The sequence below is a fragment of the Drosophila ananassae genome, chromosome XL, assembly GCF_017639315.1.
Source record: "Drosophila ananassae strain 14024-0371.13 chromosome XL, ASM1763931v2, whole genome shotgun sequence".
NCBI classification, from domain to species: Eukaryota; Metazoa; Arthropoda; class Insecta; order Diptera; family Drosophilidae; genus Drosophila; species Drosophila ananassae.
In genome coordinates this window covers 14,726-40,898 of record NC_057931.1, presented here as the reverse complement: position 1 = coordinate 40,898, position 26,173 = coordinate 14,726, and the positions used below count along the sequence as shown (strand labels likewise).

The 26,173-nt window shown below is 40.4% G+C and overlaps 1 protein-coding gene across 5 annotated transcripts; it reads right to left on the bottom strand.

The window, feature by feature from the left end:
• Positions 1-9,679: 9,679 nt before the first annotated feature.
• On the bottom strand, positions 9,680-25,853 carry LOC116655167 (homeobox protein 2-like). Of its 5 annotated transcripts, none has more exons than XM_044717122.1 (2): positions 15,077-25,853; positions 9,680-10,569 (listed from the first exon to the last, which is right to left on the bottom strand). In XM_044717122.1, the coding sequence occupies exon 1, from the start codon at positions 20,381-20,383 to the stop codon at positions 18,278-18,280; it is 2,106 nt and encodes a 701-aa protein (XP_044573057.1). In that variant the 5' UTR covers positions 20,384-25,853; the 3' UTR covers positions 9,680-10,569; positions 15,077-18,277. The 5 variants fall into 5 exon arrangements, 3 of the variants coding, with proteins under 3 accessions (XP_044573057.1, XP_044573056.1, XP_032308468.1); XM_044717121.1 differs by lacking the exon at positions 9,680-10,569 and having other exon boundaries at positions 12,589-15,283; positions 16,133-25,853; XM_032452577.2 differs by lacking the exon at positions 9,680-10,569 and having other exon boundaries at positions 12,589-19,898; positions 20,359-25,853.
• Between the last annotated feature and the right edge of the window lie 320 nt (positions 25,854-26,173).

Sequence of the window (26,173 nt, the reverse complement as noted above, 5' to 3'; positions counted from 1 at the left end):
GGCCTTCGCAAGGGGCCATATGTGCATTGCGGGGGCTTGTCTCGCTTTTCAAGGGGGTCTATCAGAAATTTTTGAAATAAATGTAAAAAAATTCGACTTCCAGATTTTGATGCAGATTTGAAGAGAATGGTTCCACAATTCAATAACTGCATCCCTTTTAGGAATCGGATAAATATTTCCAAAGATATGGCCTTCGCAAGGGGCCATATGTGCAAAAAAAGTCGACCTCCAGATTTTGATGCAGATTTATGGAGAATAGTTCCACAATTTCATAACTGCATCTCTTTTAGGAATCGGATAGATATTTCCCAAGATATGGCCTTCGCAAGGGGCCATATGTGCATTGCGGGGGCTTGTCTCGCTTTTCAAGGGGGTCTATCAGAAATTTTTGAAATAAATGCAAAAAAAATGTGACCTCCAGATTTTAATGCAGATTTAAAGAGAATGGTTCCACAATTCCATAACTGCATCTCTTTTAGAAATCAGATAAATATTTTCAAAAATATGGCCTTCGCAAGGGGCCATATGTGCATTGCGGGAGCTTGTTTCGCTTTTCAAGGGGGTCTATCAGAAATTTTTGAAATAAATGTAAAAAAAAATTCGACCTCCAAACTTTGATGCAGATTTAAAGAGAATGGTTCCACAATTCCATAACTGCATCCCTTTTAGGAATCGGATAGATATTTCCCAAGATATGGCCTTCGCAAGGGGCCATATGTGCATTGCGGAAGCTTGTCTCGCTTTTCAAGGGGGTCTATCAGAAATTTTTGAAATAAATGTAAAAAAATTCGACTTCCAGATTTTGATGCAGATTTGAAGAGAATGGTTCCACAATTCAATAACTGCATCCCTTTTAGGAATCGGATAAATATTTCCCAAGATATGGCCTTCGCAAGGGGCCATATGTGCATTGCGGAAGCTTGTCTCGCTTTTCAAGGGGGTCTATCAGAAATTTTTGAAATAAATGCAAAAAAAATTCGACCTCCAAACTTTGATGCAGATTAAGAGAGAATTGATTCACAATTCCATAACTGCATCCCTTTTAGGAATCGGATATTTCCCAAGATATGGCCTTCGAAAGGGGCCATATGTGCATTGCGGGAGCTTGTTTCGCTTTTCAAGGGGGTCTATCAGAAATTTTTGAAATAAATGCAAAAAAATTCGACCTCCAGATTTTGATGCAGATTTATGGAGAATAGTTCCACGATTTCATTACTGCATCTCTTTTAGGAATCGGATAAATATTTCCAAAGATATGGCCTTCGCAAGGGGCCATATGTGCATTGCGGGGGCTTGTCTCGCTTTTCAAGGGGGTCTATCAGAAATTGTTGAAATAAATGCACAAAAAATCGACCTCCAGATTTTGATGCAGATTAAGAGAGTATTGATGCACAATTCCATAACTGCATCCCTTTTAGGAATCGGATAGATATTTCCAAAGATATGGCCTTCGCAAGGGGCCATATGTGCATTGCGGGGGCTTGTCTTACTTTTCAAGGGGGTCTATTAGAAATTTTTGAAATAAATGCAAAAAAAAATCGACCTCCAGATTTTGATGCAGATTTAGAGAGAATAATTGATCCACAATTCCATAACTGCATCCCTTTTAGGAATCGGATAAATATTTCCCAAGATATGGCCTTCGCAAGGGGCCATATTTGCATTGTGGAAGCTTGTCTCGCTTTTCAAGAGGGTCTATCAGAAATTTTTGAAATAAATGCAAAAAAAAATCGACCTCCAGATTTTGATGCAGATTTAGAGAGAATTTATCCACAAATCCATAACTGCATCCCTTTTAGGAATCGGATAGATATTTCCCAAGATATGGCCTTCGCAAGGGGCCATATTTGCATTGCGGGGGCTTGTCTCGCTTTTCAAGGGGGTCTATCAGAAATTTTTGAAATAAATGCAAAAAAATTCGACCTCCAGATTTTGATGCAGATTTATGGAGAAAAGTTCCACGATTTCATAACTGCATCTCTTTTAGGAATCGGATAGATATTTCCCAAGATATGGCCTTCGAAAGGGGCCACATTTGCATTGCGGGGGCTTGTTTCGCTTTTCAAGGGGGTCTATCAGAAATTTTTGAAATAAATGCAAAAAAATTCGACCTCCAGATTTTGATGCAGATTTATGGAGAAGAGTTCCACGATTTCATAACTGCATCTCTTTTAGGAATCGGATAAATATTTCCAAAGATATGGCCTTCGCAAGGGGCCATATGTGCATTGCGGGGGCTTGTCTCGCTTTTCAAGGGGGTCTATCAGAAATTTTTGAAATAAATGCAAAAAAATTCGACCTCCAGATTTTGATGCAGATTTATGGAGAATAGTTCCACAATTTCATAACTGCATCCCTTTTAGGAATCGGATAAATATTTCCAAAGATATGGCCTTCGCAAGGGGCCATATGTGCATTGCGGGGGCTTGTCTCGCTTTTCAAGGGGGTCTATCAGAAATTTTTAAAATAAAACAAAAAAAATCGACCTCCAGATTTTGATGCAGATTTAAGGAGAATGGTTCCACAATTCCTTAACTGCATCTCTTTTAGGAATCGGATAGATATTTCCCAAGATATGGCCTTCGAAAGGGGCCACATTTGCATTGCGGGGGCTTGTCTCGCTTTTCAAGGGGGTCTATCAGAAATTTTTGAAATAAATGCAAAAAAATTCGACCTCCAGATTTTGATGCAGATTTATGGAGAATAGTTCCACGATTTCATAACTGCGTCTCTTTTAGGAATCGGATGGATATTTTCCAAGATATGGCCTTCGCAAGGGGCCATATTTGCATTGCGGGGGCTTGTCTCGCTTTTCAAGGGGGTCTATCAGAAATTTTTGAAATAAATGCACAAAAAATCGACCTCCAGATTTTGATGCAGATTTGAAGAGAATGGTTCCACAATTAAATAACTGCATCCCTTTTAGGAATCGGATAAATATTTCCAAAGATATGGCCTTCGCAAGGGGCCATATGTGCAAAAAAAGTCGACCTCCAGATTTTGATGCAGATTTATGGAGAATAGTTCCACAATTTCATAACTGCATCTCTTTTAGGAATCGGATAGATATTTCCCAAGATATGGCCTTCGCAAGGGGCCATATGTGCATTGCGGGGGCTTGTCTCGCTTTTCAAGGGGGTCTATCAGAAATTTTTGAAATAAATGTAAAAAAAATTCGACTTCCAGATTTTGATGCAGATTTGAAGAGAATGGTTCCACAATTAAATAACTGCATCCCTTTTAGGAATCGGATAAATATTTCCAAAGATATGGCCTTCGCAAGGGGCCATATGTGCATTGCGGGGGCTTGTCTCGCTTTTCAAGGGGGTCTATCAGAAATTTTTGAAATAAATGTAAAAAAATTCGACTTCCAGATTTTGATGCAGATTTGAAGAGAATGGTTCCACAATTCAATAACTGTATCCCTTTTAGGAATCGGATAAATATTTCCCAAGATATGGCCTTCGCAAGGGGCCATATTTGCATTGCGGAAGCTTGTCTCGCTTTTCAAGGGGGTCTATCAGAAATTTTTGAAATAAATGCAAAAAAAATTCGACCTCCAAACTTTGATGCAGATTAAGAGAGAATTGATTCACACTTCCATAACTGCATCCCTTTTAGGAATCGGATATTTCCCAAGATATGGCCTTCGAAAGGGGCCACATTTGCATTGCGGGGGCTTGTTTCGCTTTTCAAGGGGGTCTATCAGAAATTTTTGAAATAAATGCAAAAAAATTCGACCTCCAGATTTTGATGCAGATTTATGGAGAATAGTTCCACGATTTCATTACTGCATCTCTTTTAGGAATCGGATAAATATTTCCAAAGATATGGCCTTCGCAAGGGGCCATATGTGCATTGCGGGGGCTTGTCTCGCTTTTCAAGGGGGTCTATCAGAAATTTTTGAAATAAATGCACAAAAAATCGACCTCCAGATTTTGATGCAGATTAAGAGAGTATTGATGCACAATTCCATAACTGCATCCCTTTTAGGAATCGGATAGATATTTCCCAAGATATGGCCTTCGCAAGGGGCCATATTTGCATTGTGGAAGCTTGTCTCGCTTTTCAAGGGGGTCTATCAGAAATTTTTGAAATAAATGCAAAAAAAATTCGACCTCCAAACTTTGATGCAGATTTAAAGAGAAAGGTTCCACAATTCCATAACTGCATCCCTTTTAGGAATCGGATAGATATTTCAAAAGATATGGCCTTCGCAAGGGGCCATATTTGCATTGCGGGGGCTTGTCTCGCTATTCAAGGGGGTCTATCAGAAATTTTTGAAATAAATGCAAAAAAAATTCGACTTCCAGATTTTGATGCAGATTTGAAGAGAATGGTTCCACAATTCAATAACTGCATCCCTTTTAGGAATCGGATAAATATTTCCCAAGATATGGCCTTCGCAAGGGGCCATATGTGCATTGCGGGGGCTTGTCTCGCTTTTCAAGGGGGTCTATCAGAAATTTTTGATAAATGCAAAAAAAAATCGACCTCCAGATTTTGATGCAGATTTAGAGAGAATTTATCCACAATTCCATAACTGCATCCCTTTTAGGAATCGGATAGATATTTCCCAAGATATGGCCTTCGCAAGGGGCCATATTTGCATTGCGGGGGCTTGTCTCGCTTTTCAAGGGGGTCTATCAGAAATTTTTGAAATAAATGCAAAAAAATTCGACCTCCAGATTTTGATGCAGATTTATGGAGAAAAAATCCACAATTTCATAACTGCATCCCTTTTAGGAATCGGATAAATATTTCCCAAGATATGGCCTTTGCAAGGGGCCATATGTGCATTGCGGGGGCTTGTCTCGCTTTTCAAGGGGGTCTATCAGAAATTTAAAAAAAAATAAAACAAAAAAATCGACCTCCAGATTTTGATGCAGATTTAGAGAGAATGGTTCCACAATTCCTTAACTGCATCTCTTTTAGGAATCGGATAGATATTTCCCAAGATATGGCCTTCGCAAGGGGCTATATTTGCATTGCGGGGGCTTGTCTCGCTTTTCAAGGGGGTCTATCAGAAATTTTTGAAATAAATGCAAAAAAATTCGACCTCCAGATTTTGATGCAGATTTATGGAGAATAGTTCCACGATTTCATAACTGCATCTCTTTTAGGAATCGGATAGATATTTCCAAAGATATGGCCTTCGCAAGGGGCCATATGTGCATTGCGGGGGCTTGTCTCGCTTTTCAAGGGGGTCTATCAGAAATTTTTAAAATAAAACAAAAAAAATCGACCTCCAGATATTGATGCAGATTTAAGGAGAATGGTTCCACAATTCCTTAACTGCATCTCTTTTAGGAATCGGATAGATATTTCCCAAGATATGGCCTTCGCAAAGGGCCATATTTGCATTGCGGGGGCTTGTCTCGCTTTTCAAGTGGTCTATCAGAAATTTAAAAAAAAATAAAACAAAAAAATCGACCTCCAGATTTTGATGCAGATTTAGAGAAAATGGTTCCACAATTCCTTAACTGCATCTCTTTTAGGAATCGGATAAATATTTCCCAAGATATGGCCTTCGCAAGGGGCCATATGTGCATTGCGGGGGCTTGTCTCGCTTTTCAAGGGGGTCTATCAGAAATTTTTGAAATAAATGCAAAAAAAATTCGACTTCCAGATTTTGATGCAGATTTGAAGAGAATGGTTCCACAATTAAATAACTGCATTCCTTTTAGGAATCGGATAAATATTTCCCAAGATATGGCCTTCGCAAGGGGCCATATTTGCATTGCGGGGGCTTGTCTCGCTTTTCAAGGGGGTCTATCAGAAATTTTTGATATAAATGCAAAAAAAAATCGACCTCCAGATTTTGATGCAGATTTAGAGAGAATTTATCCACAATTCCATAACTGCATCCCTTTTAGGAATCGTATAGATATTTCCCAAGATATGGCCTTCGAAAGGGGCCATATTTGCATTGCGGGGGCTTGTCTCGCTTTTCAAGGGGGTCTATCAGAAATTTTTGAAATAAATGCAAAAAAAATTCGACTTCCAGATTTTGATGCAGATTTGAAGAGAATGGTTCCACAATTCAATAACTGCATCCCTTTTAGGAATCGGATAAATATTTCCCAAGATATGGCCTTCGCAAGGGGCCATATGTGCATTGCGGGGGCTTGTCTCGCTTTTCAAGGGGGTCTATCAGAAATTTAAAAAAAAATAAAACAAAAAAATCGACCTCCAGATTTTGATGCAGATTTAGAGAGAATGGTTCCACAATTCCTTATGCATCCCTTTTAGGAATCGGATAGATATTTCCCAAGATATGGCCTTCGCAAGGGGCCATATTTGCATTGTGGAAGCTTGTCTCGCTTTTCAAGGGGGTCTATCAGAAATTTTTGAAATAAATGCAAAAAAAATCGACCTCCAGATTTTGATGCAGATTTAGAGAGAATTTATCCACAATTCCATAACTGCATCCCTTTTAGGAATCGTATAGATATTTCCCAAGATATGGCCTTCGAAAGGGGCCATATTTGCATTGCGGGGGCTTGTCTCGCTTTTCAAGGGGGTCTATCAGAAATTTTTGAAATAAATGCAAAAAAATTCGACCTCCAGATTTTGATGCAGATTTATGGAGAAAAGTTCCACAATTTCATAACTGCATCCCTTTTAGGAATCGGATAAATATTTCCAAAGATATGGCCTTCGAAAGGGGCCATATTTGCATTGCGGGGGCTTGTCTCGCTTTTCAAGGGGGTCTATCAGAAATTTTTGAAATAAATGCAAAAAAATTCGACCTCCAGATTTTGATGCAGATTTATGGAGAATAGTTCCACGATTTCATAACTGCATCTCTTTTAGGAATCAGATAAATATTTCCAAAGATATGGCCTTCGCAAGGGGCCATATGTGCATTGAGGGGGCTTGTCTCGCTTTTCAAGGGGGTCTATTAAAAATTTTTAAAATAAAACAAAAAAAATCGACCTCCAGATTTTGATGCAGATTTAAGGAGAATGGTTCCACAATTCCTTAACTGCATCTCTTTTAGGAATCGGATAGATATTTCCCAAGATATGGCCTTTGCAAGGGGCCATATGTGCATTGCGGGGGCTTGTCTTGCTTTTCAAGGGGGTCTATCAGAAATGTTTCAAATAAATCCAAAAAAATTCAACCTCCAGATTTTGATGCAGATTTAAAGATAATTGATCCACAATTCCATAACTGCATCTCTTTTAGGAATCGGATAGATATTTCCCAAGATATGGCCTTCGCAAGGGGCCATATTTGCATTGCGGGGGCTTGTCTCGCTTTTCAAGGGGGTCTATCAGAAATTTTTGAAATAAATGCAAAAAAATTCGACCTCCAGATTTTGATGCAGATTTATGGAGAAAAGTTCCACAATTTCATAACTGCATCTCTTTTAGGAATCGGATAAATATTTCCAAAGATATGGCCTTCGCAAGGGGCCATATGTGCATTGAGGGGGCTTGTCTCGCTTTTCAAGGGGGTCTATTAGAAATTTTTAAAATAAAACAAAAACAATCGACCTCCAGATTTTGATGCAGATTTATGGAGAAAAGTTCCACAATTTCATAACTGCATCCCTTTTAGGAATCGGATAAATATTTCCCAAGATATGGCCTTTGCAAGGGGCCATATGTGCATTGCGGGGGCTTGTCTGGCTTTTCAAGGGGGTCTATCAGAAATTTAAAAAAAAATAAAACAAAAAAAATCGACCTCCAGATTTTGATGCAGATTAAGAGAGAATTGATTCACAATTCCATAACTGCATCTCTTTTAGGAATCGGATAGATATTTCCAAAGATATGGCCTTCGCAAGGGGCCATATTTGCATTGCGGGGGCTTGTCTCGCTTTTCAAGGGGGTCTATCAGAAATTTTTGAAATAAATGCAAAAAAATTCGACCTCCAGATTTTGATGCAGATTTATGGAGAATTGTTCCACGATTTCATAACTGCATCTCTTTTAGGAATCGGATAAATATTTCCCAAGATATGGCCTTCGCAAGGGGCCATATGTGCATTGCGGGGGCTTGTCTCGCTTTTCAAGGGGGCCTATCAGAAATTTTTAAAATAAAACAAAAAAAATCGACCTCCAGATTTTGATGCAGATTTAAGGAGAATGGTTCCACAATTCCTTAACTGCATCTCTTTTAGGAATCGGATAGATATTTCCCAAGATATGGCCTTCGAAAGGGGCCATATTTACATTGCGGGGGCTTGTCTCGCTTTTCAAGGGGGTCTATCAGAAATTTTTGAAATAAATGCAAAAAAATTCGACCTCCAGATTTTGATGCAGATTTAGAGAGAATTGATTCACAATTCCATAACTGCATCCCTTTTAGGAATCGGATAGATATTTCCCAAGATATGGCCTTCGCAAGGGGCCATATATGCATTGCGGGGGCTTGTCTTGCTTTTCAAGGGGGTCTATCAGAAATGTTTCAAATAAATCCAAAAAAATTCAACCTCCAGATTTTGATGCAGATTTAAAGATAATTGATCCACAATTCCATAACTTCATCTCTTTTAGGAATCGGATAAATATTTCCAAAGATATGGCCTTCGCAATGGGCCATATTTGCATTGCGGGGCTTGTCTCGCTTTTCAAGGAGGTCTATCAGAAATGTTTCAAATAAATCCAAAAAAATTCAACCTCCAGATTTTGATGCAGATTTAAAGAGAATTGTTCCACGATTCCATAACTGCATCCCTTTTAGGGATTGGGTAAATATTTCCCAAGATATGGCTTTCGCAAGGTCCCAAAATGTCCTTCCATGCATCTTTCAATAATTCTGTAGGGGATCCCCCGGAAACATTCACAAATAATCTAGAAAATATTTTGGTTTTTTATTTTGATTCATTTCTACAGAATCTCGAGAATATTCTTCTAATATTTTAAGTCGATACGAATAAATGTTTGGGAGATACAGCCTTGAAAAGGTGGACACTCGAGGTCAGGTATAGGCAGAACGCAAACCTTTGAACGCAGTCTTCTTAAAACTATGGATTTAATGTCAGTTGACAAAATTTCTCAAAAACTACTCAACCGATCTTGACCAAATTTTGCACAAGCCTTCGAGATACGATTCTCGAGAGTTTGAACGAAGGATTTTTTTGTTGATAAAAGCTATTTAAAAAAAAATGTTAAACAAATTTTTCCACAATTTGAATTTTTGTTTTGCAAAAAGGTGGCCCCCAAATCCAATTTTCACTTCTGGTTTTTTCCTTCGTTCAGTTTCTTGTTTTGGGCCAGTACTGTGCAAAAGAAAGTATTTCGTCTTTTCATTTCGGATGATTCTGCCAGGAATTGTGTTGTCAACGCAAAACCATTTTTTTTTTGAGGGTTCACCAGGAATGACGTCTTAATGGCTGACTGTTTAATATTTCTTTCTGAAATTTCAGAAATTCTTCTTCAAATATGTATTTTTCAGAAACTTAAAAGTTGTTAAAAAAACTTGCATTCTTTATATAAAAAAAAATTATTAAAAATAACCTTTTTTTTGGACGAGTAAACTCACTTAACCCCTTAAGTTATTCCGCTCAAGAATCGTTCAAAAATTGGCCAAGATATAGCCATCGCAGAAGCCCAATATATCCTTCCATGCATTTTTCACTATTTTTGTTGGAAATCAACTGGCAATTAACAAAAAAAATCTCAAATATATTTTGTTGATAGATTTTATTGCAGAAAATTGAAAAATCAATCTAAGAATTGTTTAAAGTTTTTCGGGCAAAAATCGGATGGAAATTGGCCAATAAAAAGGAAAGTATTGATGTACAACTTGTAGCTTTAAATGATATGCCGACTACTGCTACTGGCAATGCAACAACTTTTTCAAATAAAACCAATTTTTCCCGGGCTTGGCTCAGATATAGATATAGACTACACATACATTCGAGGGAGTCCATCCGATAAATCTCTTCCAATTGTTTTTAGTCGAATGGGGGGCACAAAATAGGAACCGCTTATATTATTCTGATTGGCGAAGATTGAACATCGTTCCGGGAAATAATTAAACATTTTTAGGACCCATTGGAAAATTTAAAAAAAAAAAAGTTTAAGATTATATATAGAAAGTTTTAAACAAGATATGAAGATACTTAAAGCTATGATTCCAAAGAGTATAATTTTTTTCCGATCGGATTTAAAAATTTAGGAGTTATGGGTTTGAAAAGTGTAAAAACAATTAAAAATTGAAAATGGCAAACATTTTTTATTTTTTTTTATTCTTTTAAGTCATTATACTGCAGTAACAATTTTTCTAAGCTTTCTTTTACTATACCAATAATTACTGTTTAAATTTAAATGTAAATATTATTAAATTATCCTGCGCTGCTGCTGAAAACATGTCTTAATGTTTTACTCTACGCCTATAAAAGTTGTGCCTAGTTTTTTAGACAGGGGATTCGGATGTCAGGAGAGTCTTCTTTTGTGGGAGCCTGCAACCTTGTTTAGGATGTTTCCCACAACTGGATCGCAAGGCTATTTTTATTACCTCTAACAACCAGTAGTCCTTTTTAATGTTGTGTGTTAACCCGGCGCTGTTGACCGGGTTGATAAATATCTTCCAACGACTAGCCCAATTGTCCACCTATAAGATTTTAAAAATATTTCAATTAAATTAAGTATAATTTATTTATTAAGCCTTCTGCGCTGCAACTGCATAAACATCAAAAGTTTTAAAGCGCCGTTTCAAAATTGTAATGCCATATTTTTATACTGTAACTTGGATCATTTTATGGATACGAATCTTGTTGCGCTAAAATATTAAAAGGCGCATATTATCTTTTATTTTGTAATTGCAGTAATTTTTATGGATTTAATCGTGTTACTTATTCAGTAAGTTAGATTTATCTTAAATATACTTAAAGTAAAGTAATTTTAATGTTTCAGACATGTTAACTTTATTAAAAAAATCTCACCAAGGGCGCCAAAATAAAAAAACCCGTTGTACAACACTGAAATCTTCAAAAAAAAGCTGTTGCTTGTTATCGAAAACGGTAAGGGTGACTCATGCTGTTATCGGGCAGGGTGACTCATGTTGTTATCGGACAGGGCGACTCATGGTGTTATCGGACAGGGTGAATCATGTGGAAATCGATAAGGGTGGTTCATGTAAAAATCGGACAGGGTGACTCACGTTAAAATCGAACTCGATGACCGATAGCCATCTCAAGCATTCCATCCATTCGGCTGCTGCTCCTCAAGCCGATCGGACGCGTTCTAAACTGCCGCGATCCGACTTTTTTTTTTTTAGCTTTAGTTTAATTTTAAGTAAAGTTATATTAAGTTAGGATACTTTAACAATTAATATATAAAAAAAAAAAAATAGGGGACGTGACCAGGAGCCGCCATTTTACTGGTAAATCTCCCAGAACAAAAGTTGCCCTTTGGGTAATTATCTGTGGGACTTTCCAAACTCTCCACATAACTCTAGCCCTGAAGCATGGTGCACAACGCTCTTAAAAGCCCTCTAAATTTTAATTTTGTTATTTGGCCTACTTTATCTAATTTAATAAGAAAAGAAATATTAAATACAAATTCTAAACAAATAAAAACGAAACAAAAATAAATTAAAAAGGGCTACTTTAACAATTAATATATAACAAAAAAAGGGGCAGCCGATCCGCCCAATTTAACTTTTTGGGGTTTTAAGCATAAATAATGTCATTGGCGTCAAGGCTGTTATTTAAAATTATTTTTTTAATATTATGTCAAATATTTTATTGATTAATGATAACAAAGGAAAAAAAAAACAAAAGCCACCTCAGGGCATTAAGGAACAAATACATAATTTCGCCATTTCAAATAGAAATTAATATCGTCAGAATCTTTCCTTAGTTTTCCCAGAGGCGCGTCTAGGCAGGCCTTTCTGTATCAAAAAGAATGGGCAGCCTTTATAACCCACAACATGTGGGCCATCGCAGTTGGCACATTTGGGCGGGCCCGGGATTCATGGCAGACGTTGGTTTTATGTTGGCCTGAGCATTTGCCACATATGGTCAATGCCCTGCAACCCCTGGACGTGTGCCCAAATTGCAGGCAGTTATGGCACTGCTTAGGCCTGTGGGGTTTATAATCAGTGTTTTCCCCATCGTGAGATTTGGTAGGAGTCATGACAACAATAGATTTAGTAAAAAAAAAAAACCACTCCAAAGTAAAAAAAAAAACAAAGGCGTTATTTAGGCGATCTGTGTAGTTCGGTGTCAAAAACAGAGTGAGAGCACCGTCATGTGGGTGGAGTCCTTTTATAGACTTTGGCGGAGCAGAGACAGCATAGTGCAGCAAGGGAAATTATTTTTAAACATATAGTAGCAGTAGGAGTGAACAGGACGGGTATAATGACACAGGGCATGCAGCATGGCAGCATGGCAGTTCTCAATATCAATAAATAATAGGTGTTTCAATATTAAATTAATTTCCCTTATGTTATCATAAGTAAATAGACTTAATCGACTCGTTTAGTATATGGTAGTAATTGTGCAATTTTAGATAATCACGTGCAATTAGTAAATAGCGTGCAATTTATAATATTTAAGAGAGTGCAATTAAGTTTTTTTTTTTTTTTTTTTTTTTAAAAATTTTTTTTTTACATTAGCCTAATAATTAGTTGTCCCTATTGCCCTACCTCCTCCAAATTGGGTCCAAGGCGGCCAGCTGGCGCGGCAGTCCACGGTGTCCCATTACTCTGTTGAGCAACATTTTTGCACCGTGGCTGCCGCTGTAGCAGGCCGACAAGGACAATTAGCCTAAGAAGAACTACGTTAATTATTATTGTCAAGTTGATTTACATGAATCTTATAATGAAAAACAAGAAACTAAAAACAACATAAATTAACAAAAATAATAAAAAACAAAAAGATTTGAGTCAAGTCTAACATTAAAAGAATCACAAAACAGTGTGATTCTTACGAGATGAGAACACAAATAAAAACAAAGATTGGTCAAGATAAGAATTTGGAGGAGGACTTTTAGCGAGACAAACAAGATGAAAACAATTATCTAAAGTCAATTGAGAAGGATGTCCAGCGTTGGGCCCTTCAAATAGGCCATCCTCATCCAGGCAGGGGGGGGGTCATCTCCAATCCAGGGCGAGTGCAAGACATCTTCAGCATCCTGATCGGTGGATGCCCTCCAGGCCAAGACATCAGAGGATGGAGGACGCCTGGATGGCCCGACATGGCCATAATTGGGGGCTGAGTCGGGCTCATTGGTGGTGGGCGGCCAGGATTGGTCGCCCACAGGACATCCTTCATTTGCATTGGGCCCAGATTATAGCCCAGACTTGGCCGCTGCTTGCAGCTGACAGCCAGGATTGACTGCCAAGAGGACATCCTTCATTTGCATTGGGCCATGATTTATGGCCAGAAATAGCCGCTGCTTGCGGCTAAGACTGGCTCATTGACGGGTGACAGCCAGATTGACTGCCAGGAGGACATCCTTCATTTGCATTGGGCCATGATTTTTGGCCAGACTTGGCCGCTACTTGCGGCTGGGACTGGCTCATTGACGGATGACAGCCAGATTGACTGCCAGGAGGACATCCTTCATTTGCATTGGGCCATGATTTTTGGCCAGACTTGGCCGCTACTTGCGGCTGGGACTGGCTCGTTGACGGGCGATAGCAGGATTGACTGTCAACAGGACTTCCTTCTTTCATCTTGTTTTGCCCAAAAAGGGCCATCTCGGGCAGGAACAGGCGGCGGCAAGAATTCTGATTTGGCCAGACTAGTTGGCCAAAAGCGTGAAATAACAGAATGCAGCATCTGGCTTGTTGCCTAGGAGTGCCAGTCCATAGGCAAGGATATCCAGGATTCGTTTCATACTGCAATCTGAATAATGGGGTTGGCAGATTTTCTTGGAACTCAAACTTGACATTTCATTGATCGGAATTAGTGTAAATATCGCTACTGCAGAATTAGCTCAGCTGCTTTTGGTTTGCCAGACCAAAAAGCAGGAAAATCATCACAGAATAAAATAAATTGTTTCGGTTTGCCAGACCGGAGAAAAAAAACAAAAATAAATTCAGAATTCCAAATTTGACCAATAAATATTGGCCAGATTCAAAAGTTGTACTTTGCAGGATCCTATCAACTGTTTAGGTTTGCCAGGCCGTAAACAGAAAATTATTGCACTGGGTTATTCTAGAAAAATCTTAAGGATAAAGGAATAAATTTGCTATGGTTTGCCAGACCAAGGCAAAAATATTGAGATTCAGAGCTTGGCCAACGCTTGTGCTTGGCCAAATTCATCCATTATCATTCACAAGATCAGCTCATCTGCTTTGGTTTGCCAGACCAAGAGGCAGAGAGACTATTAAACAGGATAAATCTAGAAAACCACCACCAAAGGATCAAAATAAATTGTTTGCTTCGGCTTGCCAGGCCGAAAGCAGGGACATCTGGAATTCAAGAAAATATTTAGTATTCTTCAATAATATTCAAAAACTGCAGGATCAAAATTCAATTGCCAAGGCTTGCCAGGCCAAGGCGGGATAATATTGGTCAAGTTCACCAGCTTGGGTTTGTCAAGACGAGAGCTGGGAAAAGTTGTTTCAAGAGTTCGTTCATCGGTTCATAAAATAAAAAAGAGTCGGGTCATAAATTCATAAAAAAGTGTCAGATGTTTTATTAATTAGTAAATGATAACAAAATGAGGAAAATAGTGAATAAAAAAATCGCTTCGGGGCATGTTAATAATTAATAGGTGTTTTAATGTTGAATTAATTTCCCATTTGTTATCGTAAAATATTAGACTCAAATGATTCGTTTAGTGCGTGTTAATAATTGTGCAATATTAGGTAATGGCGTGCAATTAGTAGGATAATGTGCAATTTATAATATTTAGTGTGTGCAATTGAGGGCAGGGGGGGAAGGGGAAATAGTTTTGTTGCAGCAACATATATGTGCATAACTTTGGCAGCAACATGAGTATGCTAGCAACAAAGTCCCAAGTATGTGAATACTTTATGGTTTGTGACTTGGGTAGATCTATGTGTATGTATTTCCCAGTGTTTCAAATTCCCTCCCTTAAAACCCATTGATGCGATGCGTTAAATCAATATGTGTGAGTAAAAAAGGTTTTGTTCTTAAACTCACCGATCTTTAAATCCTCTCTTAAGCCGGTCATCACGTTTTTAATTGGGGAAATAAATAGCAGCATGTGTATGTATGTATGACATACATATATTGTGGGATTTAATTGGCAAAATTAAATCCCAAAATTGCACTTTGACACAGAATAAAATAAAATAAAATAAAATAATAAAATTGCACAGCCGATGTTTATGGTTTCTTCTCTTTCCCCTAGAAAAGAAAACGGAAATATTGCACTTTAAATATATATTTGTAAATGGGGAAATTGCACAAATGTAATAAATTTTCTTTAGTTTTCAGCCCTTGGCTGTTGGCCAGTATTTCATATTAAATTTTAACGATTTTGGCCAATGGAATCGGTATTACTTATAGCACATATAAAGCACGTGGAGAAATAGTTGCGTTCGCTCGCATTAATGCACGGAGACTGGCAGGGCAAAATAAAGTACGAGCATTTCCTTGCTATGGGAACAATGGAATCGGAACGTGCATATGTAAATATATAGCAACTTTTTCAATTATTTAGAATAAATTCAAATGAGAATTTGTTCACTTGGCAATTGGCAAATTGTTAACGTGAATGGAATATTTCACTGACTCAGAGGGTTTTATTATCATACTTATTAGATTTGGAGAATTTTTATGGCTCAATATATTTGTGAATATTTGCATTTTGAATGTGATGATATTTATTAGGCAATTGGCAATTATTTAAATAAAGAGAATATTTGAGAAATCTCACTGACTTGGGATTTGCGGGTTCCTTGGACATGGATAATTTCAGGCTCATTGTGTGAAATTGCATTTGTGTGTGATTATGAGTCCTTTGAGTTAACGGAAAGACATTGGCTAGAACTGACAAGGTTGACAAAAATCGAGACGATAATGCCGCCAGGATCTGGCGACAAATGTAACATTTGGTGGGGGAATAATTTTCCCTAAATTAATATTATAATTATAATGACCCACTAGGGGGCATCCACCATGGCTGGAGATGTCGTCAGGAAATAAATTATCATATAAAATTGCCCCAATAGGGGGCATCCAGAGTGTAAATACCTTCGTCAGTCCTTAGATCCTTAGAATTAGTTAGCCTTGTCGTCCATGTTAGGTGTCGTCAAGGATGTACGTATACACAATATCACAGTTTGTTCAATGAGCAGCCCTAAATGGGCTGTATAGTGGCAGGCAAAAGAATTTTTGTGAGTCCTTAAAAAGGATCATGGCATCATCACAGGAGAGTTGGGTGGCATTAGGTCAGCAGAGGGAGACTGGAAAGAATTTCAGATGAGCCCCACAGAAGTGGCTATAAAATGGAGAAATTCCATAAATGGCCAAGTGTAGCCGCCCATAGTGGCAGTCAGGGGGCGTGGCAAAATTCTGCAATAGGTCCAATCCAGTCCTAAGCATCATCCTGGTGGTGTTAGATGACATCCAGATTGAATGGCAGTGCTCCTTAAGAATTTCGACCAACAGGTGAAATTTTTCACAAGAGGTCGAAACATACGCCCATGGTGGCGCTCAGGGGGCGTGGCTAAAATTCAGGAGTTGATGAATCCTGGTCCTTAGGTTCATCCTGCAGGCGATGGTAGTCATCCTGGACGCATGATAGAGCCCCGTAACATTCCAGCCATACCCAGTGGAAATGACCATCAAGTGTGAATTTTCACGTGTGGCCATTACATACGCCCATGGTGGCGCTAGGAGGGCGTGGCTAAAATTCTGTAAATGGTCCAATCCAGTCCTAAGCATCATCCTGCTGGTGTTGGATGACATCCAGAGTGAATGGCAGCAATCCTTCAAAATTTCGACCAACGGGTGAAATTTTTCACAAGAGGTCAAAACGTGCGCCCATGGTGGCGTTCAGGGGGCGTGGCAAAAATTCAGGAGTTGGTGTATCCTGGTCCTTAGGGACCTCCTGAAGGTGTTGAATAGCATCCGAGGTGGAAAACAGCGCTCAATAAAATTTTTTGCCATACCCAAGAAGTAGTGGTCAACACATGAGATTTTTCATATGTGCCCAATACATACGCCCATGGTGGCGCTAAGGGGGCGTGGCAAATATTCAATAATTGGTGTTGGCTAGTCCTTAAGGTCCTCCTGAAGGTGTTGAATGGCATCCGAGGTGGAAAAACAGCGCTCCATAAAATTTTTGCCATACCCAAGAAGTAGTGGTCAACACATGAGATTTTTCATATGTGACCAATACATACGCCCATGGTGGCGCTAAGGGGGCGTGGCAAAAATTCAATAATTGGTGTTGGCTAGTCCTTAGGGTCCTCCTGAAGGTGTTGAATAGCATCCGAGGTGGAAAACAGCGCTCCATAAAATTTTTGCCATACCCAAGAAGTAGTGGTCAACACATGAGATTTTTCATATGTGCCCAATACATACGCCCATGGTGGCGCTAAGGGGGCGTGGCAAAAATTCCATAATTGGTGTTGGCTAGTCCTTAAGGTCCTCCTGAAGGTGTTGAATAGCATCCGAGGTGGAAAACAGCGCTCCATAAAGTTTTTGCCATAACCAAGAAGTAGTGGGCAACACATGAGATTTTTCATATGTGCCCAATACATACGCCCATGGTGGCGCTAAGGGGGCGTGGCAAAAATTCAGTAATTGGTGTTGGCTAGTCCTTAGGGTCCTCCTGAAGGTGTTGAATAGCATCCGAGGTGGAAAACAGCGCTCCATAAAATTTTTGCCATACCCAAGAAGTAGTGGTCAACACATGAGATTTTTCATATGTGACCAATACAAACGCCCATGGTGGCGCTAAGGGGGCGTGGCAAGAATTCAACAATTGGCATTTTCTGGCCCACAGCATCATCCTGCTGGAGTTGGATGACATCCAGAGTGAATGGCAGCAATCCTTCAAAATTTCGACCCTCAGGTGAGGTTTTTTTTTTTCACAAGAGGTCGAAACGTACGCCCATAGGTGGCGCTAGGAGGGCGTAGCTAAAATTCTGCAATTGGCATTTCCTACTACTAAGCAACTTCCTGCAGGTGAAGGAAAAGTAGCCCCACTGAAGGACAGAATCATGACGGCAGCTGAATGGCAAGGCAGAAGTTAATTTAAAATCGGTGTTTCCTGGGACTATAGTAACAATCAGCTGCAAAGCAAAAACACCACCGGCAATCCGAGCCCAATCCAAAGACCCATGATGGTCTGCTGCCTAGTCGGATGGGGCTGGCGAATATTATCCTGGCTCAGGCGCTCCTGGAGTCATTGGCCAGGCTGATCTCCATGTAAGATTCTCCAACGGTGGTATCGAAGAGATCGCCAGGCAGGGATTGATCGCTTTGGTCGCTTTCCAGGTGCAAATTGAGGGACAACCCTGTTAAATCTAGCGTGGCAATAATTTTATTAAGTGATTTAAAGAGTTTGTTAAAAAGACGCTCAAATTTGTCCAGCCTTTCATGAGTCTTGTCCTGTTGCGCCTTAAGCTCGTCAAGGGACTGCGTTAGGTGCTGTAAGTGGCAGCAATTATTGTTGGCGGTAGGAGAAGCTTTGTGTTGAGGCCCCCTAGTATTGATGTTCATAGCACTTGTTGCATTGGTCTCATTAACAGGTTGTAGAGCTAGGTGTAGAGGTTTATCACTAGCATTAGGTTCACCTGATTCCCTAGCGCGCTCTGCAAGGAGTTTTGCCTGGAATCGAGCCAAGTGAGCCTCAGCAGGATTCTTATTGGCTGGCCTGGAAATGGGATAACTAGGGGCGGACTGTTTCCTAGTGGTTCTCCTATTGGTGTTTCTCCAATCCTGCCTGTAATTCTGTCGGTAGTTAAGATTCTTCCTTGGCCTAGATTCAGTATTCCACGATCTTCTATTGCTAATTGATGGGGTGTTGTCTTGCAATAGCTGCCAATAATTGGCATTCTGTCTCTGTTGATGCTTGTGACTCTGCTGATGAACTGGGTATTTGCGACTTTTCAGCTGCAAATTAGCAAGATTGTTTCTGTCAGAGTGTCTTCTAGATTGTTGGTGACTGGCCTTCAACTGCCTATCGTTGGAATACCCTAGCGCTTTGCGTTTCAAATTAGAATAAAAGGGGCAACCTTTATACGCACTGATATGCTGACCGCCACAGTTACAGCATTTAGGGGGCGTATTCCTGTGCTTTCGACAGGCAACTGTAGGATGGAGGCCAGCACACTTCATGCAGACGAATTTGCGTCTGCAGTCATTCTTGAAGTGGCCGAAAGCTTGACACCGATGACACTGAGTCAACTGGCTAGAGACACTGGCAGAGGTGGAAGAGGACCTAGAGAAAGTTCTCCTAGGAATTGGCATGGGCGTAGTTTTGGCTCTAAAAGATGGCGTCGATTTGGAGTTACTGTTAGACGGAGCCTCTTTCCATCTAACCCTAGGAGTACCGGCACCTAACTTTGCTGAATTATTATTATTCCTCGTAGCGCTGCTACCATTGGCGTGGTTGTTGTTGTTGCCGTTACTGTTGCCAATACTATTATTGTTTTTGCTGCTATTGCTGTTCATCACCTTTTCCCTACAAAGTTGCTGCGCAAAATTACTTTTAAATAGCGGAGTCTTCATTGGGGGGGGAAGCGGAGGAAAGTCGCCATCCTTAAGAAGGACAAATGGCTTAGGATTGCCAAGTGAGTCCTTCTTCTTCTTCATCGCGCTCGGCTTCCTGTTGCTGTTGTTGTTGATGGTGACCCAAGGTGGAGAATGGACCAGAGCCTGAATACGCGCCCACTCAATACTGGCTGGCTCCAAATGAGGAGCATCCTGGCTATCCAAACTAGCACTAACCGTTGGAGAAATGTCATCTAGGTTGATGCTGTTGTTGTTGTAGTTGTTGGAGTTCAAACTAGCACAATTAGTTTCATTAGCAGACAAGTCATTAAGTAGGGATCGTTTCGCAGAATAGGCATTTTTATTTAAATTAGCATTAGAATTAGAGGCAGCTTTTAATTTGGTATAAAAATCGCGCAGCACCATAACTGTTTGCATTTTAATGGAGGAGTTATCAGCATGAGCCCGCTTGGATGCGCTGGTAGTGATCGAAGTTGATGTGGAGAGCTGTCGCTTGGCGCTCTGGCTCTTAGTATTAGTGAGAGCACCGGGATCTTTGGCTGGTGTGTGGGGATGAGGAGAGCAAGAGGAAAGGGAGTCTAAGAGAGGCATATCGTTCTCTTTGGCAATTTTCTCTTTAATGGGATTCTCTTTAGGATAGGACTCTTTAGTGAGAGAGTCTTCGTTGTGCATATTAAGTAAGAGAGTGCTAAAGGGAGAAAGAGTGCTGAAGGGAGTAGCAATGTCAGACTCACCCTTATTTAAGCCTCTCTTTGCCATCTTTCGTTTTCTTCGCTCCGCCTTTCTTAGCTCAGGAATGGACCTCTCTCCAGATAAGCTGCCAATAGAATAGCGGTTCTCCTGCTTCTCCTTTTGTGCGACGCTTCCAATTGCGCCAAAATTGCCAAAAAATTGACTAATTTTGTGCAATATGCTTTGCCGTGGCTGTACTTGGCCGCCAAAATTGGTGATGATGCCGTTGCTGCAGAATAAACGGTTATGAGGCACACGCACAGGTGCGCAATAATTGGCGCCAAATGTATATGTATGTGTATGTGCTGGGCGGGAATTAGATTATATGTGTATATATATAAATATATATGTGTCGTTTTATATGTCGTTTTATATGTCCTTTTATATGTCTTTTAATATGTAATTTAATCTGCCTTTTTTATATGTCGTGGAATATGCCTTTTTTAATGTCGTTTTATGTGCCTTTATATGTGTCGTTTTATGTGTATATATATGTCGTCAGAAGTCTCGCTTTTTCAAGTCGTGTTTCGTAGATTTTACATATATATATTTGGTCAATTTGGTCAATTTTGGTCAATTTTTTGGTCAATTTCAGGTCAATAGAAACACCTTTTTTTTTTTTTTTCTTGTATTTTGTTGTTGTTTGTTCTAATTATTATTTGTTTCCTTTACGTAATTGGTTGTTTCGTACATTGTTCTGTTCTTACGGCTGCTGTGTACAATTGACTGTGGCGGTACTTGCTAGCTTACGGCTCGCTGGCCTGCTGGCCTACTGGCTGGCTCCTCGGCGCGGCTGCTGCGCGCGTGTGCGGCTCTAGCACGGGCGGAAAATCAGGCTCTGGAGGCTAGTGATCTTGCGCTCCTGGCGGCTGCTCCGGCCGGGAATGGGCAAGGGGCGTGGGCACGTTAGCCCTCGACCGGCCAACTGACACTGGGACTGAAACTGACACTGACACTGAGAGCGGGCGCAGGCACGTCCGCACTCGACCAACTGATCAACACGACGATCTGACTGCCTGACTGAGACTGAGAGTGGGGCGCAAGGCACGTCCGCACTCGACCAACTACACAACACGACGATCTGACTGCCTGACTGAGACTGAGAGTGGGGCGCAAGGCACGTCCGCACTCGACCAACTACACAACACGACGATCTGACTGCCTGACTGAGACTAGGAGTGGGGCGCAAAGCACGTCCGCACTCGACCAACTACACAACACGACGATCTGACTGAGACTCTCTCTTGAAGAGAGAGAGTAAAGAGGATCAAGATTGGTCAGAAAACGCTACACTGAGCAAAATTGGGGTTGGTCAGAGGGATGAATAGTTATAAATGTGAATGGATTTTCCTTGTCAAGAATGTGAAACAGACGATTTGGACAAAATAGAAAAGTGGAAAATCAAGAAGCTCAACAATTTAGATATAAATATTATCCCTAAGGTCGTCTTTTTTAAGCAACAGCCAGGAACACTCACTCACAGATGGGTTAACCAGCCCGTATATATCTACGCAGCAACCGGGCCTGAGGATACGGAAACATGGAAACATGGATTTGTCAAGTGCATACTTATCATAACTTAACTAATGCATCTAGACAGGACACTTCTCCGCTTCTTAATTTGGCACCACCGCTCGTCCATTTTGTGCTCTATAAAAAAAAATTTAACATGGGCAAAAAAAAATAGAGTCACAACACTAAGAAGACGTTAAAAAGCGGGGTAAAACATTTCTAGTAAATTCTTTAGACTAGTGGTCCTGTCATTGCGGAACGTCACAACACAATTAGCTGCACACTCCTTAGCGTACGTTCCGCAATGACAGGACAGCAGAGAAATGCCCTTCATTAGCCTAACATTTAGTTGTCCCTATTGCCCTACCTCCTCCAAATTGGGTCCAAGGCGGCCAGCTGGCGCGGCAGTCCACGGTGTCCCATTACTCTGTTGAGCAACATTTTTGCACCGTGGCTGCCGCTGTAGCAGGCCGACAAGGACAATTAGCCTAACAAGAACTACGTTAATTATTATTGTCAAGTTGATTTACATGAATCTTATAATGAAAAACAAGAAACTAAAAACAACATAAATTAACAAAAATAATAAAAAACAAAAAGATTTGAGTCAAGTCTAACATTAAAAGAATCACAAAACAGTGTGATTCTTACGAGATGAGAACACAAATAAAAAAAAAAAAACAAAGATTGGTCAAGATAAGAATTTGGAGGAGGACTTTTAGCGAGACAAACAAGATGAAAAATAATTATCTAAAGTCCATGGAGAAGGATGTCCAGCGTTGGGCCCTTCAAATGGGCCATCCTCATCCAGGCAGGGGGGGGGTCATCTCCAATCCAGGGCGAGTGCAAAACATCTTCAGCATCCTGATCGGTGGATGCCCTCCAGGCCAAGACATCGAAGGATGGAGGACGCCTGGATGGCCCGACATGGCCACAATTGGGGGCTGAGTCGGGCTCATTGGTAATGGGCGGCCAGGATTGGTCGCCCACAGGACATCCTTCATTCGCATTGGGCCCAGATTATAGCCCAGAATTGGCGGCTACTTGCGGGTGACAGCCAGGATTGGCTGCCAATAGGACGTCCTTCATTTGCATTGGGCCGTGATTTTTTGGCCAGACTTGGCCGCTACTTGCGGCTGGGACTGGCTCGTTGGCGGGCGACAGCAGGATTGACTGTCAACAGGACTTCCTTCTTTCATCTTGTTTTGCCCAAAAAGGGCCATCTCGGGCAGGAACAGGCGGCGGCAAGAATTCTGATTTGGCCAAACTAGTTGGCCAAAAGCGTGAAATAACAGAGTGCAGCATCTGGCTTGTTGCCTAGGAGTGCCAGTCCATAGGCAAGGATATGCAGGATTCGTTTCATACTGCAGTCTGAATAAAGGGGTTGGCAGATTTTCTTGGAACTCAAACTTGACATTTCATTGATCGGAATTAGTGTAAATAACGCTACTGCAGAATTCGCACAGCTGCTTTTGGTTTGCCAGACCAAAAAGCAGGAAAATCATCACAGAATAAAATAAATTATTTCGGTTTGCCAGACCGGAGAAAAACAAAAATAAATTCAGAATTCCAAATTTGACCAATAAATATTGGCCAGATTCAACAGTTGTACTTTGCAGGATCCTATCAACTGTTTAGGTTTGCCAGGCCGTAAACAGAAAATTATTGCACTGGGTTATTCTAGAAAAATCTTAAGGATAAAGAAATATATTTGCTATGGTTTGCCAGACCTTATAAGCAAGAAATATTGAGATTCAGACTTTGGCCAAGCACAAGCGTTGGCCAAATTCATCCATTATCATTCACAAGATCAGCTCATCTGCATTGGTTTGCCAGACCAAGAGGCAGAGAGACTATTAAACAGGATAAATCTAGAAAACCATCACCAAAGGATCAAAATAAATTGTTTGCTTCGGCTTGCCAGGCCGAAAGCAGGGACATCTGGAATTCAAGAAAATATTTAGTATTCTTCAATAATATTCAAAAACTGCAGGATCAAAATTCAATTGCCAAGGCTTGCCAGGCCAAGGCGGGATAATATTGGTCAAGTTCACCAGCTTGGGTTTGTCAAGACGAGAGCTGGGAAAAGTTGTTTCAAGAGTTCGTTCATCGGTTCATAAAATAAAAAGAGTCGGGTCATAAATTCATAAAAATGTGTCAGATGTTTTATTAATTAGTGAATGATAACAAAATGAGGAAAATAATGAATAAAAAATCGCTTCGGGGCATGTTAATAATTAATAGGTGTTTTAATGTTGAATTAATTTCCCATTTGTTATCGTAAAATATTAGACTCAAATGATTCGTTTAGTGCGTGTTAATAATTGTGCAATATTAGGTAATGGCGTGCAGTTAGTAGGATAATGTGCAATTTATAATATTTAGAGTGTGCAATTGAGGGCAGGGGGGGAAGGGGAAATAATTTTGTTGCAGCAACATATGTGTGCATAACTTTGGCAGCAACATGTGAATGCTAGCAACAAAAGTCCCAAGTATGTGAATACTTTATGGTTTGTGACTTGGGTAAATCTGTGTGTATGTATTTCCCAGTGTTTCAACTTCTCTCCCTTAAAACCCATTGATGCAATGCGTTAAATCAATATGTGTGAGTAAAAAAGGTTTTGTTCTTAAACTCACCGATCTTTAAATCCTCTCTTAAGCCGGCCATCACGTTTTTAATTGGGGAAATAAATAGCAGCATGTGTATGTATGTATGACATACATATATTGTGGGATTTAATTGGCAAAATTAAATCCCAAAATTGCACTTTGACACAGAATAAAATAAAATAAAATAAAATAATAAAATTGCACAGCCGATGTTTGTGGTTTCTTCTCTTTCCCATTGTTCTTACGGCTGCTTGTACAATTGGCTGTGGCGGTACTTGCTAGCTTACGGCTCGCTGGCCTGCTGGCCTGCTGGCTGGCTCCTCGGCGCGGCTGCTGCGCGCGTGTGCGGCTCTAGCACGGGCGGAAAATCAGGCTCTGGAGGCTAGTGATCTTGCGCTCCTGGCGGCTGCTCCGGCCGGGAATGGGCAAGGGGCGTGGGCACTGGCCCTCGACCGGCCAACTGACACTGGGACTGAAACTGACACTGACACTGGGGCTGACACTGAGAGTGGGCGCAGGCACGTCCGCACTCGACCAACTGATCAACACGACGATCTGACTGCCTGACTGAGACTAGGAGTGGGGCGCAAAGCACGTCCACACTCGACCAACTACACAACACGACGATCTGACTGAGACTCTCTCTTGAAGAGAGAGAGTAAAGAGGATCAAGATTGGTCAGATAACGCTACACTGAGCAAAATTGGGGTTGGTCAGAGGGATAAATGTGAATGGATTTTCCTTGTCAAGAATGTAAACAGACAATTTGGACAAAATAAAAAGTGGAAAATCAAAACTCAACAGTTAGAATATAAAATATTATCCCTAAGGTCGTCTTTTTTAAGCAGCTACCAGGAACACTCACTCACAGATGGGTTAACCAGCCCGTATATATCTACGCAGCAACCGGGCCTGAGGGTACGGAAACATGGAAACATGGATTTGTCAAGTGCATACTTATGATAACTTAACTAATGCAACTAGACAGGACACTTCTCCGCTTCGTAATTTGGCACCACCGCTCGTCCATTTTGTGCTCTATAAAAAAAAATTTAACATGGGCAAAAAAAAATAGAGTCACAACACTAAGAAGACGTTAAAAAGCGGGGTAAAACATTTCTAGTAAATTCTTTAGACTAGTGGTCCTGTCATTGCGGAACGTCACAACACAATTAGCTGCACACTCCTTAGCGTACGTTCCGCAATGACAGGACAGCAGAGAAATGCCCTTCATTAGCCTAACATTTAGTTGTCCCTATTGCCCTACCTCCTCCAAATTGGGTCCAAGGCGGCCAGCTGGCGCGGCAGTCCACGGTGTCCCATTACTCTGTTGAGCAACATTTTTGCACCGTGGCTGCCGCTGTAGCAGGCCGACAAGGACTTTTTTTTTTTTTTTTTATTTTTATTTAACCTTTTTTATTTATGTGTTTTATTTAACATTGCATGTTTGTATTATGTGACTTTACATTGTCTGTATTGTGTAAATTAATAAATAACTATGTTAACATTGTATTGTCTTTTTTAAAAAAGGAGGAGGAGGCGCGCGCTGTTTTCTGTGCGGGGAGGAGAAAGGTGTGGCGTATTACCCTAAAGGCAACTTTTTTGCCACACTTTTCCCGCTCATAGCTGGTTGGCAGCACGGCCACATTACAATTAACAGAAAAAATACTAACAAAGAAAAAAAAATACTAAAAA